The sequence below is a fragment of the Rhinolophus ferrumequinum genome, chromosome 5 (genome assembly GCF_004115265.2).
Source record: "Rhinolophus ferrumequinum isolate MPI-CBG mRhiFer1 chromosome 5, mRhiFer1_v1.p, whole genome shotgun sequence".
In the NCBI taxonomy this organism is placed as follows: Eukaryota; Metazoa; Chordata; class Mammalia; order Chiroptera; family Rhinolophidae; genus Rhinolophus; species Rhinolophus ferrumequinum.
In genome coordinates this window covers 49,881,174-49,894,540 of record NC_046288.1, presented here as the reverse complement: position 1 = coordinate 49,894,540, position 13,367 = coordinate 49,881,174, and the positions used below count along the sequence as shown (strand labels likewise).

The 13,367-nt window shown below is 31.1% G+C and overlaps 1 protein-coding gene across 1 annotated transcript in view; it reads left to right on the top strand.

Annotated features, from left to right (window-relative positions):
- Window positions 1–13,367, top strand: part of STPG2 (sperm tail PG-rich repeat containing 2) — a 444,557-nt gene that overhangs the window by 158,146 nt on the left and 273,044 nt on the right. The window contains exon 9 of the mRNA XM_033106649.1: window positions 4,058–4,217. Within this exon, the coding sequence (XP_032962540.1) occupies window positions 4,058–4,217 (160 nt within the window). The remainder of the gene's footprint in view (window positions 1–4,057; window positions 4,218–13,367) is intronic.

Here is a 13,367-nt window from a genome sequence, read left to right as displayed (position 1 = left end):
ATTAAAAAAAAAAAAAGGCTTTGCATTCAAGGAGAATCTTCTGAATTTTTTTTCCCCCACAGGCACTTGGGAACCAATGAACATTTTCAGAAAATTTCTGCCATCTTATTTGCTGTTGAGGTGCTGATTATTCATGACCTGAAGATGTTAAGGTTAAAGAGGCAGTTAGGATAGTTGTCAAATAGTATATCAGAGCTCATGCCAGGATTGTTTTGATAATAAAGGAAAGAAAGAAATAAGGTGAGAGAGAGTACAATAGATAACTGATGATTTTTAGAAACGGAAGAGAAAGGTGAAGAAAAGTGAAAACCACCTTTCTATTTTCAGTCCTGGCTAAAGAAGGAATTACTGTAGGCTGGTGAGAAAGGATAGATGGTTGGGTAATTGCGGAAGGGAAGATAATGAGTTTTATTTTAAGGCTATCTGAGTATGATAAAGTGGAAATGTCCAGCAAAGAACTGGAAATTTGTGATTCAAGTGAGAATTGTATAGTGTTATTTTGGAGAAACTGGTTGGAATCAATGGTTATATTGCCTACATGATTTCATCTATCAGCGCTTTTTGTTATTCTTGACTGAGCCTTGAAGTATCATGGTATAGCTGACAATTCTAGTTCCTTTCATAAAACAGCATTAGGATAAAGGATCTTTTTCACTGTGCTAAGAGAATATGGAAATCAAAACCAATATTTCCTATTTTTGCCTATCACAATTACCATTATGTTATATCTATATTAAAATACTTTTCTTTCTAAAATAACTTATTCTTTTCAAAGTCATATATTTAAAGAGGCATATATTTAGAATGATGAATATTAGGAATGCTGAAAAATGGCAAGAGTAACATGTTTGTAATTATAGTTTGCAATTTGCAAAACAACGATAATTTGATTATCGCCTGAAATGACTTTCTTCTTTATAAATCCCAAATTAAGCAACTTGGATAAGCATATTGGTAAATTCTTTAATCAGAGTTTTTTGCATATTCAGGCAAAGTTCCCTACATTTATGGCCAATACATTTTTTCACCATATTTATTTGATTAAAAACTTTGAAACTTTCATTGAAGTCTTCTTACGTTAATTCACTGATAGGACAATTTTCATCATAAAAGAAGTTCTAAGAAACATTTTAATAATTATATATTTGGGATTTTAAAACAAAATTTTAGACTAGAATATACTTAGCTATGGAATAACAGCTAGAACAAGTACCCTCAAATATAATTAAAGTTTGTTTTAGCCCAAATCATAATTAGTGAGTGATTTTTACTATATTACACCACCCAACATTTTATATATTTATATATCACTAGCAACAGAAATGGAAGAATATTTCATAACTTGAAAGAAGCGGTTCTGGTTTAATTGCCTAGAATTTTAACTTTAGTGTAGTGCATGAATATACATATAGCTGTTCTACTCGACCTGTTGTATATTTCTGTGGGCTTGTCCTTTGGGTGAGAGAGATTGTGTCTTTTCCTTAGACATTTTATGACATTTCCCCTAATTGCTTCTTTCAGTTTTTCCTCCCACTGTTGCCTCTGGGAAATGGACATAGCTGTTAGCACAGCCAGTCCTCTCACTAAAATGGAATTTTTAATACTTTGTGTGTCTTTGAATAACTGGCTGATGGTTCAAAGGCTGGCATATACTCCTGTGACCTAGATTCATGTCCTAGCTAAAAATTAAGCCAGGAAAATGAGAATCAGGCAGTTTTAGTTTTTGTGCTGCGACTCAGATTCTGCTGCAAAGCATGTAGAATTTCCCAAACACAGGAACAGAATTCAAATACTGGGTTTTAAAGAAAAAGGCATGAGAAATGTCTATTATATCCACTCATCATTTGCCTTTCCTATTTTCTGTGATCACCAACAGAGATTTGATAATCTTATCTATATAAACTATTTTTTTCCTTGAAATGATGTTTAAGGTCTATATATAAGTATTGTTTAAGTCATTGCTGCTAGACAAAGTTTCAGATTTATCTTACTAATCATTAGCCTGGAAAGTTATTTGAAATATTAATCTTTCAGTCAAATAAAATGAGAATTGAAGATGAATTAGAAGAGCCCAGAAACATTTATAAAGGACACAAGCAGGGAATACATTTTCAGAGAAGCATAAACATGCTATAAGAAGCAGTTGTCATGAACAAGGGTAGTATATTTTCACTTGGTAGAGGAGTCAGTGAATCCATTGAAATTTAGGGTAACTAGTGTGATGAACTTTCCTAGGTGGGAACACACTATTGTTGAAGAAAACTGACCACTGATGCTTTCTTACCTTTGCTTCAAGGCCTTTTTAAACAATGGTTCCTGGCCTTTTTAAAAATGTGGTTCCTGTGCGCCAGCAGCCAAACCCATCAGTCATGTCTCGTCTGGGCACTGGAAGAAGGAATAGATGGTGACACCAGGCATGACGTTAAGGAACAGTCATGACTTCTGATAAGGACATTAAAATGTGTAGGAGAGACAGTCAAGATCTTTGCGAAGCTTTCCTAAATACTCTGGGTATAATGTGTACTCATGATTTCCTTGTACGTTTGCAATCTCTTCCAGTTTCCCTTCTCATACCACAGAAGCACTCCAAAAAGATCCCACTCATCTTTGGAGCTGCTGCTACCAAATATACTCTTCGTGCAGACAAGAAGAAAGCAGCTGCTGACATTTCTTAGTTGGTTTACTGATTATGGTCTTTGGTGTTTCACACAGGACTTAAACCAGAAATGTGGGGTTTCCTATAAGAATCTCCGAGTCATGATCGGTGCTCTAACTATATTTAGTAATTTTTGGAAGTGGATGATAATGTTGTTGACATAAGCTGGAAGATGATAATAATAATATAAGAAATAGGAGAAAGTATGTTTTAAAATGTATGGCTCCTAGATGGTCTTTAAAAGTGTGCTTTCTCAGAATCCAAGTTTGTTTGACTTACTTGAAACAGTAAAATACTTCCCTATTAGCCCAAACCCTGATTGTTCAGTCTTGATTTTTGCATTGAAATTAGCTTTTGTGGAATATATGATTAGCTAATGCTTTTATAGAATCAGATATTTTACTTGTTTTAACTCATTTAATCTTCCCAACATCTCTATGACATAATACATAAATACTATCATTTTCCCCCCTACAGTTGAGGAAACTGAGGATCACAGAGGTTAAAAGGCTTGCCTAGGGTCTCACAGCAAGTAAGGAGCAGATATTTGGAACTCAGGATCTAATGCTAGAGTCTACACCTGTAGCCATAATAGTCTCCTGACCACCGGAAAATAATTAAAACATTGGTGTTTAAACATAATACAGATGAAGATATATGTTATATATAACACGTTATATTTTAAAATAATTTGAGGAAATGAGTTTTAGAAAGTTTTCATTGAGATAATTAGCTAATGGTTTACCAAAATTAATTGTGCAACAAATTTATGATGTATTTAATTTGATTTAGAATTATTATTGCAGTTATTAATATCTATGTGGTATATGTTGATTAAAAATGTTAATATAACTGTAGAGCATATAAAGAACCATAAATGATGAAAGGGATAGCCTTTTAACTTAATTGAAATCTATTCAAAATGAAATAAAGAGTCTCATTTGTAGAATAAGTAAAGTATGCCCACATAGGAGAATAAAGCAGGGATGGTTTTGCTGCTTATGAAAACAATAATCATTGCTGTCATTCCTGTATGAAATTTGATTTTCATTATGAAATTTAAAAATGAGAATTTGGCAATTGTTAGCTGTCACCCCAATAAACTTTAATTTTTTTAAAAATGAGAGTTTGATCTGTATTATAAGGCAATTTTGTTTCATGAATCTGGACCTAAAATTTATAATTCTGCTTATTTTACCTTAAATTTTGACAAGTGAATTTACACTTTTATTAAAAGGGCATAAGGACCCTATTTTAAATTTCTATTTTTAATGACTAATTAAAGAAAATTTTCATATTTTTCTACATATACCATTGATGAGTGTGAATATCTCCACTATATTTTCTTAGATATTTTCTATGTAAGATATATTTATGATCATCCATTGAAATGTTTTTCAGGATATTCCAGCACCAGGCAGCTATGATGTTCAAAAATCATATGAGATGTCCCAAGTTCAACATAGATACATGCCGCCTCGTAATTGTGTGGCTAAAATAAAACATGCCTCCTTTCTTAGCACAACTCCTCGGTGCCTGGACAAAATGATTGATGGACCAGGTAAGTGTAGACTGTCTTTTTAAAGCTATTGGGGAAAAAAAAACAAAACAACTAAGGTTTCCATATTAAAATAGACAATTGTAAACATATATTCACATATACCATGCCTCTTTTAAGTGTGCAGGACAAAAACAAAAACAAGAAAACAAAACTCTTATTCAGTGAAAGATTTTAGATTTTTCTCAACTGTAGATTTGTTTGGAGTTTTATATCTCTTAATTTTACCAAAGACAATTTTACCAATTTTCTTAAGCTAATAAAGTCATTTTCTATCAGGGAAGAAACCCGGAATTTTTTATATGCTAGAGTTGTTTGGGGAGAAAATTACTTTACAATGATTTGGGACTTCAGTTGCATACAAGATACACATCATGTTAGTCTTCAACAATTTACAAATGTATTTCCACTAAACAGCCAAACTGTTGTAATGAATCTTTATGAGAATTTGAAGCAAAAAAAAAAAAAAAAAAAAAGGAAGAGAAACAGAATGGAAAAACTCATTCAAGAATTTTTAATGAAAAACCAGAGCAGAAGAATACAACCTGTCCAGCAAATAAGAATACCTGGAGAGCTTGAGATCCATAGAAACTTATTTTGTTTTTCATTGTCTTTTAAGAATCAGGTATATTGCCAATGTAAAGGTTCACTTTAAGTCAAAATGTAACTTTTCTTATTTTCTTTTTCTTTTCTTGAGTTATTGTACCATTGTTGATTTTGTCAGGTTTTAGCTTTGTTAATAAAGTAGAATTTAAACACCTGTAGAGGTCCCTGACCACACTCAGTAGTGGTACTGAGAAGTGTCACTCAAAAGTGGTACAGGGAAATTAAGTCTTCGAAGTTATGGTACTATCACTGACACCATTACCAAGCACAATGAATCAAATAATGAATAAATATCCACTTAAGAGTTCCTGGAAGTAGATTAGGTTGAACATATTTTCTGAAGATGTTTTTTCCCTCTGCCTTTCCTTTCCCTTCCGTAAAAATGACTGTAGGTAGAAAGCTTAATAAGACTTTCAGTAAATGCCAGGATTGGCACTGTGAATTTCATTGCTTCTATATCTAGACCAGGGCAAATAAATTCCCTAATTGTTTCATTAGTTTCTATTTTACAAAATTAAGATAATATTTGCCACCTACTTGGCTCTCATGAGAATACTCAAGATTAGTAAGACAATATTTTAAAGTCATTTTCAGAACCTCTGAAGCTTCTTATAAGTATAAAATCTTATAATTTGAGACATATTTCTTCTTAGTGTCAAACCAACACTAGCTTTTGAAAGCATTTGGGAGAGGAGAATATCTTTATTATGAAGACATTATTTGAAAGTCAAAGACATAGTGATTGTTAAAGTCGCTATTGTACTGTAGAATAGTCACCTTACTAAATGAAAAGAGTTTATCACAGTGGTTAAACCAATAATCCATCATTTGTCATCCTACGTCTTCAAGTAGACTATACTTCAAAGAAATGATGGCAGAAATCCTACATGCCTCTATAATCAACACGTTAGAAGAAATATGGGTTTCTGAAGCTATTACCTGATGCCATGATGAGTGAAATTTGATTTCCTCTGACATGTGCAGACATTGTAATAATTATAGAATTGTCCATATATTTAAATTTAATATGCTATCTCAAGATATGCAGTCCAAAATATGTCTCCAAATAGATTTAATAGGTGACCCGTGCCAATTCAATTCATATCTATGCTTCATTTTGGTAATTGAAGATTAAATTCTATTTGTCCTAACTTTGTTGTATTAATCCAGTCAAGGAGAAGATATTTGGGTGTGATGTTATCAACTCTAGATTCTTTATTTTTTATTGATTTTTCCATAGGTTAGGTTTATTATTGATCAATAAGACAAAGGATTCTTGATTCTTTTTAATGCTATATACATACTAATGTGGTTTTCTATTTTAAAATGAGAAGAGCCCATTTCTGTTTATAGTTCTTAATACCATCTAATTTTTGCTGGGGACAACTAATATATTAAATCTTGTGATTTTTAAAAATATCTTTGTTATAAAATCAAAAGATACAGTGATAATAGTTCTATTGGTTATATGCTTTGTGTCAATGTTTATCCTATGAATGACATCCATTCATATCTTCATATTGTATCTTCTTAGAAATAAAAATAAGGAAAAAGTGTTTACTAACCCTATTATTTGTGATTTAAACATTGGTAATTTTGTTTTATCTTAATACCAATGGGAAGGACTTTCTTGTGTTATATGTCTAATTTTTTATGAATCAGATAGAATTATTTTGTGTTAGCATGTGTATATAGGTATACATATACATGTAAATGAAACTATAAGATTGAATCCATTTATAGAGTATGATATGCATATTTGTTACTTGAGATATGATATCACTAAGAAGAATTGAGGGCTTTGCTTTATAGAACATAAGGACTATGTATATTGTTATCTTTCTACCTATAATTAGAATAATTGGCAAAGTAAAATTGATTACTGGATATCTTACATCTGTTGGTAGAAGTGTTAAGAACTGAGGTTGGTAAATGATATGAGTTGTGAGTTTGGTTGATATATGAACAATATTCTCATGAGATTTACAAATTTATAGGACATTCATTCAATCCCTCAACATTTTATAGCTTAGTATTTATTTTAAATTCTTTTAGAACTTTTATTAACAATATGGAAATTATTTTGTTTTGTTCTGAAATGTTTTCTTTTAATGCATATATTTAAAAGGATATAAGCCATTATCATTTGTCTAAATTAAAGAGGGAGATATATTTGCAATCAGTATACTATATACCATTAAATGTTGTGTAACTAATAAAAACACATTAGAATCATTTAATGAAGATATTATTAAATGAGGTGTATCGCATTGTAATCTACTCTTAGTGCACCAAATTTTAATTCATGGATACAAATGATTTTCTGATTGATCCAGCTCAAGTAAAGTAAAATTGTTAAGTGGAAAAAGACTTAAGCATTACTTTATCTCTTCTATTGACATGTTTTTGGACATTTAGAGGAGGATAATACTTAGCAAACTTAAATTAAAAAATGAATGAAAATAATGAGAATGTAGAAAATTGGGGACTCTTATACATCACAGTGGAAGTATAAATTGATATTAGCTATTCTCAAGGGCAGGCTGGCAGAATGTTTCAAATATACATGGCATTTAACACCAAAATTCTACTCTGAGATTACCCTAAGGAAATAATTAATGATATGCCCAAAATTTAAGCATCAAGGATATTCATCAAAGGACACTAATAATAAAAAGTTTAAAATATCCTAAATGAAAGAAAAATGGGGTTTAGTTAATTACGATATGTCAACTGAATAGAGTACTATGAAATATTTAAAAACAGTATATATTTTTTTAAACCTGGTAACAAGATAGGATACCTTTGATTAATTTTTTAACACATGTGCACTGAGAACTTCTTATGTATTAAGCACTGTTCCAAGGACTTGTGAAACAACAGTGAACAAAATATAAACATTGTTTCATAGAGCTTAGTTTCAGGTATAAGAGATATTTAATAACTGACTGAGGATATGGATCAATAGATTGACAGAAGAAAGAGAAGGAAGTGAGGGAGGGAGGGAAGGAAAGAATGAATACCAAGTAGTTATAAATGCTATGGAGAAAAATAAGAGAGAAAAGGAGGACTGGTTAGTTCAGAATGGGTACTGAGTCAGTTTCAAATAATGTCATCAGAGACGGCCTCACTGAGAAAATGATATGTGAGTAACAACCTTAGGCTTGTCAAATATTTTGTTTTGTTTTCAATTTTTAATTGTTTTCTCTGTATAAACATATACTGCTTTATAGTAGGTAAAAAATTTTGCATTTTTAAATGGAGAAACACAATGGAATTTCAAAATTATGCAAAAAGTTTTTGCATAATTTTTATTCATATCAAGTATGCATATAAGACATTTGTAGGCTGAATAAAACAAGTACTGAGACTTCACATAGAAAGTATAGATCATTTCTCATGAAAAGAACATTGTGATTTCTTTACCACATTCCCACAGGAAATTAATTTAGGAAACAAATACAATTTATCTTAGAAGTTAAATATAGCTCATGTAGGTAGTTTTACTCACTTTTTCAATAAACATAAGCAATACCTTTGACATAAAAATCAGTGTAGTGTGAAAACTAATTATTTATTCTATTTTCTCAGTGGCTTGTAATATAGTTTCAGTAGCGTTATAGAGTTTACAAGAATGCAGTTCATCCCTCTTGCTGAGTACTGTTAACCTATTGCAATAAATTTGTAATTTTTTTGTTGGTTTTCTATAGCTTCCAGAAATGCTTCTGGGTTGTTAAAATGCAAAATAATTCTGAGTATAGGCGGAAATTGATCAGATCAATTGGGGGGTTTGTTGATTCTATATCTTTATAAAAAATGATGGAAATTTTAATATTGAAAATTAGCTAACTACATTAGTTTTCTATTTCAAGTTATTTTTGTTTCTTTGAGTACTGTATCTATCTATCTATATATATGAAGTTCTTGAAATATATATATATATATATATATATTTCTTTGGGTAACTATTTCTTTGGGTACTATATATATACACATATAAACATATATATATATATTTCAAGTAACTTTATATATGTGTATATATACATATATTTATATGTGTATATATATGTAGTACCCAAAGAAATAGTTACTTGAAATATATATATGTTTATAGATATTTCAAGTAACTTCTTATGTATACATAATTTGAGAATGATTATATTTATAATCATATAGTCTAGTATATACTATATAGTATAGGTAAAATTATCCTAATAGTCTACAGATTACTAGTTTTCTGAGTTACTCACTTTTTTTCAAAACTAAAGAATCTTTGAAGATTATGGGAAAAGCTTCATTTGAAAAGGAGAGTGAATAGGCAAGGGTGGGGAGGAAAGAATGGATGCATGATTTTTTATAACACAAAGGGGACTCAGAGTCTGAAGTAGAGTGGTAACTTTAAGGCAGAAAATGGACTTTGTTTATTAAGATGGGAGATATGGTATATATAATAACTGAAAATATGTAGCTTTTACACAGAGACATAATTATAGGGGAAAGCTTATCTCAAACATTTAGTGATTGTGGCACTGTACAATGGAATGAATTATAAATTGATAAAACAAAAAGGCCACACAGTTTTTAAAATAATTATATCAGCTCGAACTAAGAGATAGAGACATAGTATATAAAATAAAAAGAGGCCTTTGGACTATGTCTGTTCACCATTGTGTCTGAGCCTGACATATGGGAGGACTTTAGTAAATTAATGTCAGATGAGTGTATATGTGCATGGTCAGAACATTGTTTTCCTTTCTATTCCTTTAATATTGTTACTGAACTCAGGTTTGGCTGCTTGTCGTTTGTGAGCCAATGACTGAGAGACAAGGGTTAGTGGAAAGAAAAGGAGGATTATTCAAAATGCTGGCATTCTGGAAAGATGGTGAACTCCTTGTCTCAAAGGCCATATTCCAAGTTCTGAGACCAGCGAAAGGTTTTATAGATTTTATAGGCATGTGAGAAGAAGAAGAACAAAGAAAAGGCGGAGTTAGGCGATATGTGGGTGCTGACCCTAGAAAAAATACGTATTTGGGGTCTGGTTTGCTTCAAGATAGTGTTATCATGGACCTTGTTGTAGAGGCAATTCATGCATCATGGTGGAAAATTGCAAGGGAGTTGCAGCCTGGTTATCGGCATCCAGAGGTCTAAGGGCTGAACAGTTGCTTTCAAGCAGTGTTCTGGCAATTAACCAGATTAACAGGGTATGCATGTAACCTTTGGAAAAATAGAGCAATTGAATCACGGAAGAGGGTAAGGAAACAAAGAAAACAATAAAAAAGAAAAATAAACTAGATTGTTAAATCTTGAAAAGTGTACCATCACCTTCATAATGTGAGCATTAATCCAGAAGTTAATGTGACCAATGCAGTCCTTACATCGGAGCAGCAACAAAAGCATCTTTGGTTGGTTCACAAACTATGACCAGAATCTTAAATTCATGTGTTGAGTTTTGAAAATTAAGTTTTATTTGGTTTTATGCTTATACATTCATATAGCTTTCTAATGATATATTATTGTTCCTAACATGTTGTGGGTCTAAACATCGAAACATCATACATTACTAGTGAATTTGTCTTTCATTGCTGTATTAACAAATTGCCACCAACTCGGTGGCTTAAACCAACACATACGTATTAGGTCATAGTTCTGTAGGTCAGAAGTCTGGGCAGTTCTGAGGTTGTATGCTTAGCTTTTCAAAATGTTGAAATCAAGGCGTTGATGAGGCTGGATTCTAACTGGAGGTTCTAGGGAAAAATATGATTTCAAGTTCATTGAGGTTGTTGACTGAATTAAATTTCTTTGTAGTTTTAGGATTGAGGTCCCTGTTTCCTTTCTGGCTGTCAGCTGGTGGGTCACTCTGAGTTCATAAAGGCTGCCTGCATTCCTTGGCAGATATCTTGGTTTCCTTCATTCTCAAGCTAGCAAAGGCACATCAAATCCTCTTGTGCTTCAAATCTCTGATTTCCTTGTCTGCCAGTAGCCAGAGAAAACTCTCTACCTTTAAAAGAGTCACCTGATTGGGTCACTCTCATCCGGATATTCTCCATTTTTTTTAAGATCAATTGACTGGGACTTCATTTATATCTACAAAAATCTCTTCATAGTAGCAGCTAGATTAGTAGTTGATTGGATAACCAGGAGATGGGACTGTTTCGAATTCTGCTTATCATAATTAGTTTTATAGTGAACACATACTGTCATCCATTACCAAGATCCATTTCTATAGTCCTTCCTTTTTTTCAATCTCATTAAATGTCTAGCTTCAATGTATATGGGACTTTAGATAATCTCCATCTTAGTGCTGGTTAAATATTTTAATTATTTGATTTTTGAGTTAATTTTCTTTTCCTATAGTTCACTCAACAAGTTTAACATTTAACATGATCAGTTTTATATTTCTTTTTTATTTCCCAATTATACTATCTAATCTTTTACATTAAAAACAACAACACCCAAAAAAACACATTTGTTTTCTTTGTTACTAAGAAAAATATTTTAAAATTGGCCACTAAAATTTTGGAGTTTCTAATGGTCAGACCAGTTTTTGCTTTATATATTTTGAGACTATGTTATAAATTATTTTAACTTCCTGGTAAAGGAAGTTTTAGGTATCTCTATATTTAGTGTTTGCTTTTTTGTTTTGCTTGAGAGTGTGTGTGTGTGCATGTGCATGTATACATTCTGATATTAATAAAACTGAGCTTTCTTTGGTTTAGTAGGTTTTTTAATATATTATTTTTTATCCTATTACTTTCAATCTTTTTGCATCCTAATGCTTTTATTCTTTATGTTTAAATAACTTTTTGTCTTTTTAAATTCAATTTAAAAATTTTTATAATTATAGCTTTGTAGTAAATTTACATTTAATAATTTTACTGATGTGATTGAGTTTAAATCAGTTACTTTTAAGTGTTTTCTATTTCTTCCCTCCCACTCACCTTTTCCTATCTTTTCTTGCCTTTATGAATTGAGTATTTTTAGGAATTTAAAAATTATTAAACAATTTTTAATAACTTGGAGATTATGTTCTTTTATTTTTATTTTAGTGGGTAATTAGTGGTTACATTTTTGATTTATCAAAGTCAAGTATCAATTGATATTGTTTACCTTATTCCTGAATAATGCAAGAATGCTAGAATATTTCAATTCCGTTTACCCTTTTTCTCATTTATGCCATTATTTTCATGTATTTTGATTCATTAATACCTTATACTCAAAGATATTGTTTTGTACAGGTGGACAATTGTCATATAGTTTTATCTGTTTATACACTTATGGCTTCATTGCTCTGATTTTTTTTTTCTCAATCAAGGTACCATCTATCATCATTTACCTTCTGTCTGAAGTATACCCATAGTATTACTTTTATGGTGGATCTGCTGGTGGTGAATTCTCTTTGTTCCTTTAGTGTGTGCCTAAAATATTTCAATATATGTATATGTGTGTGTGTGTGTGTGTGTGTGTGTGTGTGTGTGTGTATTTTTAGATAAAACTCTATGTTGTTCAGTACTTTTAAAATAAGGAAAGAGAAAGAAATAAAAGACATCTGAATTGGGAATGAAGAAATCAAATTGCCACTTTTTGCAGATGACATGATTCTTTATATAGAGAACTCTATAGACTCTACCAAAAAAACTATTAGAAACAATAAACAAATACAATAAAGTTGCAGGATACAAAATCAATGTACAAAAATCCATTGCATTCCTATATACTAAGAAATTTCAGAAAAAGAAATGAAGAAAAACAATTCCTTTTGTAATTGCAGCAAAATGAATAAAATGCCCAGGAATAAACTTAACAAAGGATGTGGATTACCTATACACTGAAAACTATAAGACACTGTTAAAAGAAATTGAAGAAGACACAAAGAAATGGAAAGATATTCTGTGTTCATGGATTGGAAGAATCAACATAGTTAAAATGGCCATGTTACCCAAAGCAATATACAGATTTAATGAAATCCCTATCAAAATCCCAATGACATTTTTTAAATAAATAGAAGAAAAATCATCAGATTTGTATGAAGTCACTGAAGACCCTGAATACCGAAAGTGTTCCTGAGAAAAAAGAACAAAGCCAGAGGTATCACATTCCCTGATTTCGATATATACTACAAAATAACTATAATCAAAACAGCATGGTATTAAGCAGAAAAACAGACCCACAGACCAATGGAACATAATTGAGAGCCCAGAAGTAAACCCACATACATATGGGCAGATAATTTTTCACAAAGGAACTGAAAACATACAATGGAGAAAAGAAACGAAAGCCTTGTCAATAAATGATGCTGGGAAAATTGGAAAGCTACGTGCAAAAGAATGAAAATAGACTGCTATCTTTTGCCATATACCACAACTAACTCAAAATGGATCAAAGACCTAAATATAAGACATGAAATAATAAATTTCATGGAAGAAACATAGGTATTAAACTAATGGACCTTGAGTTCAGAGAGGATATTTATGAATTTGACCTCAAAAGTAAGGGAAGTAAAAGCAAAAATAAATGAATGGGACTATATCAAACTATTAATAAAAA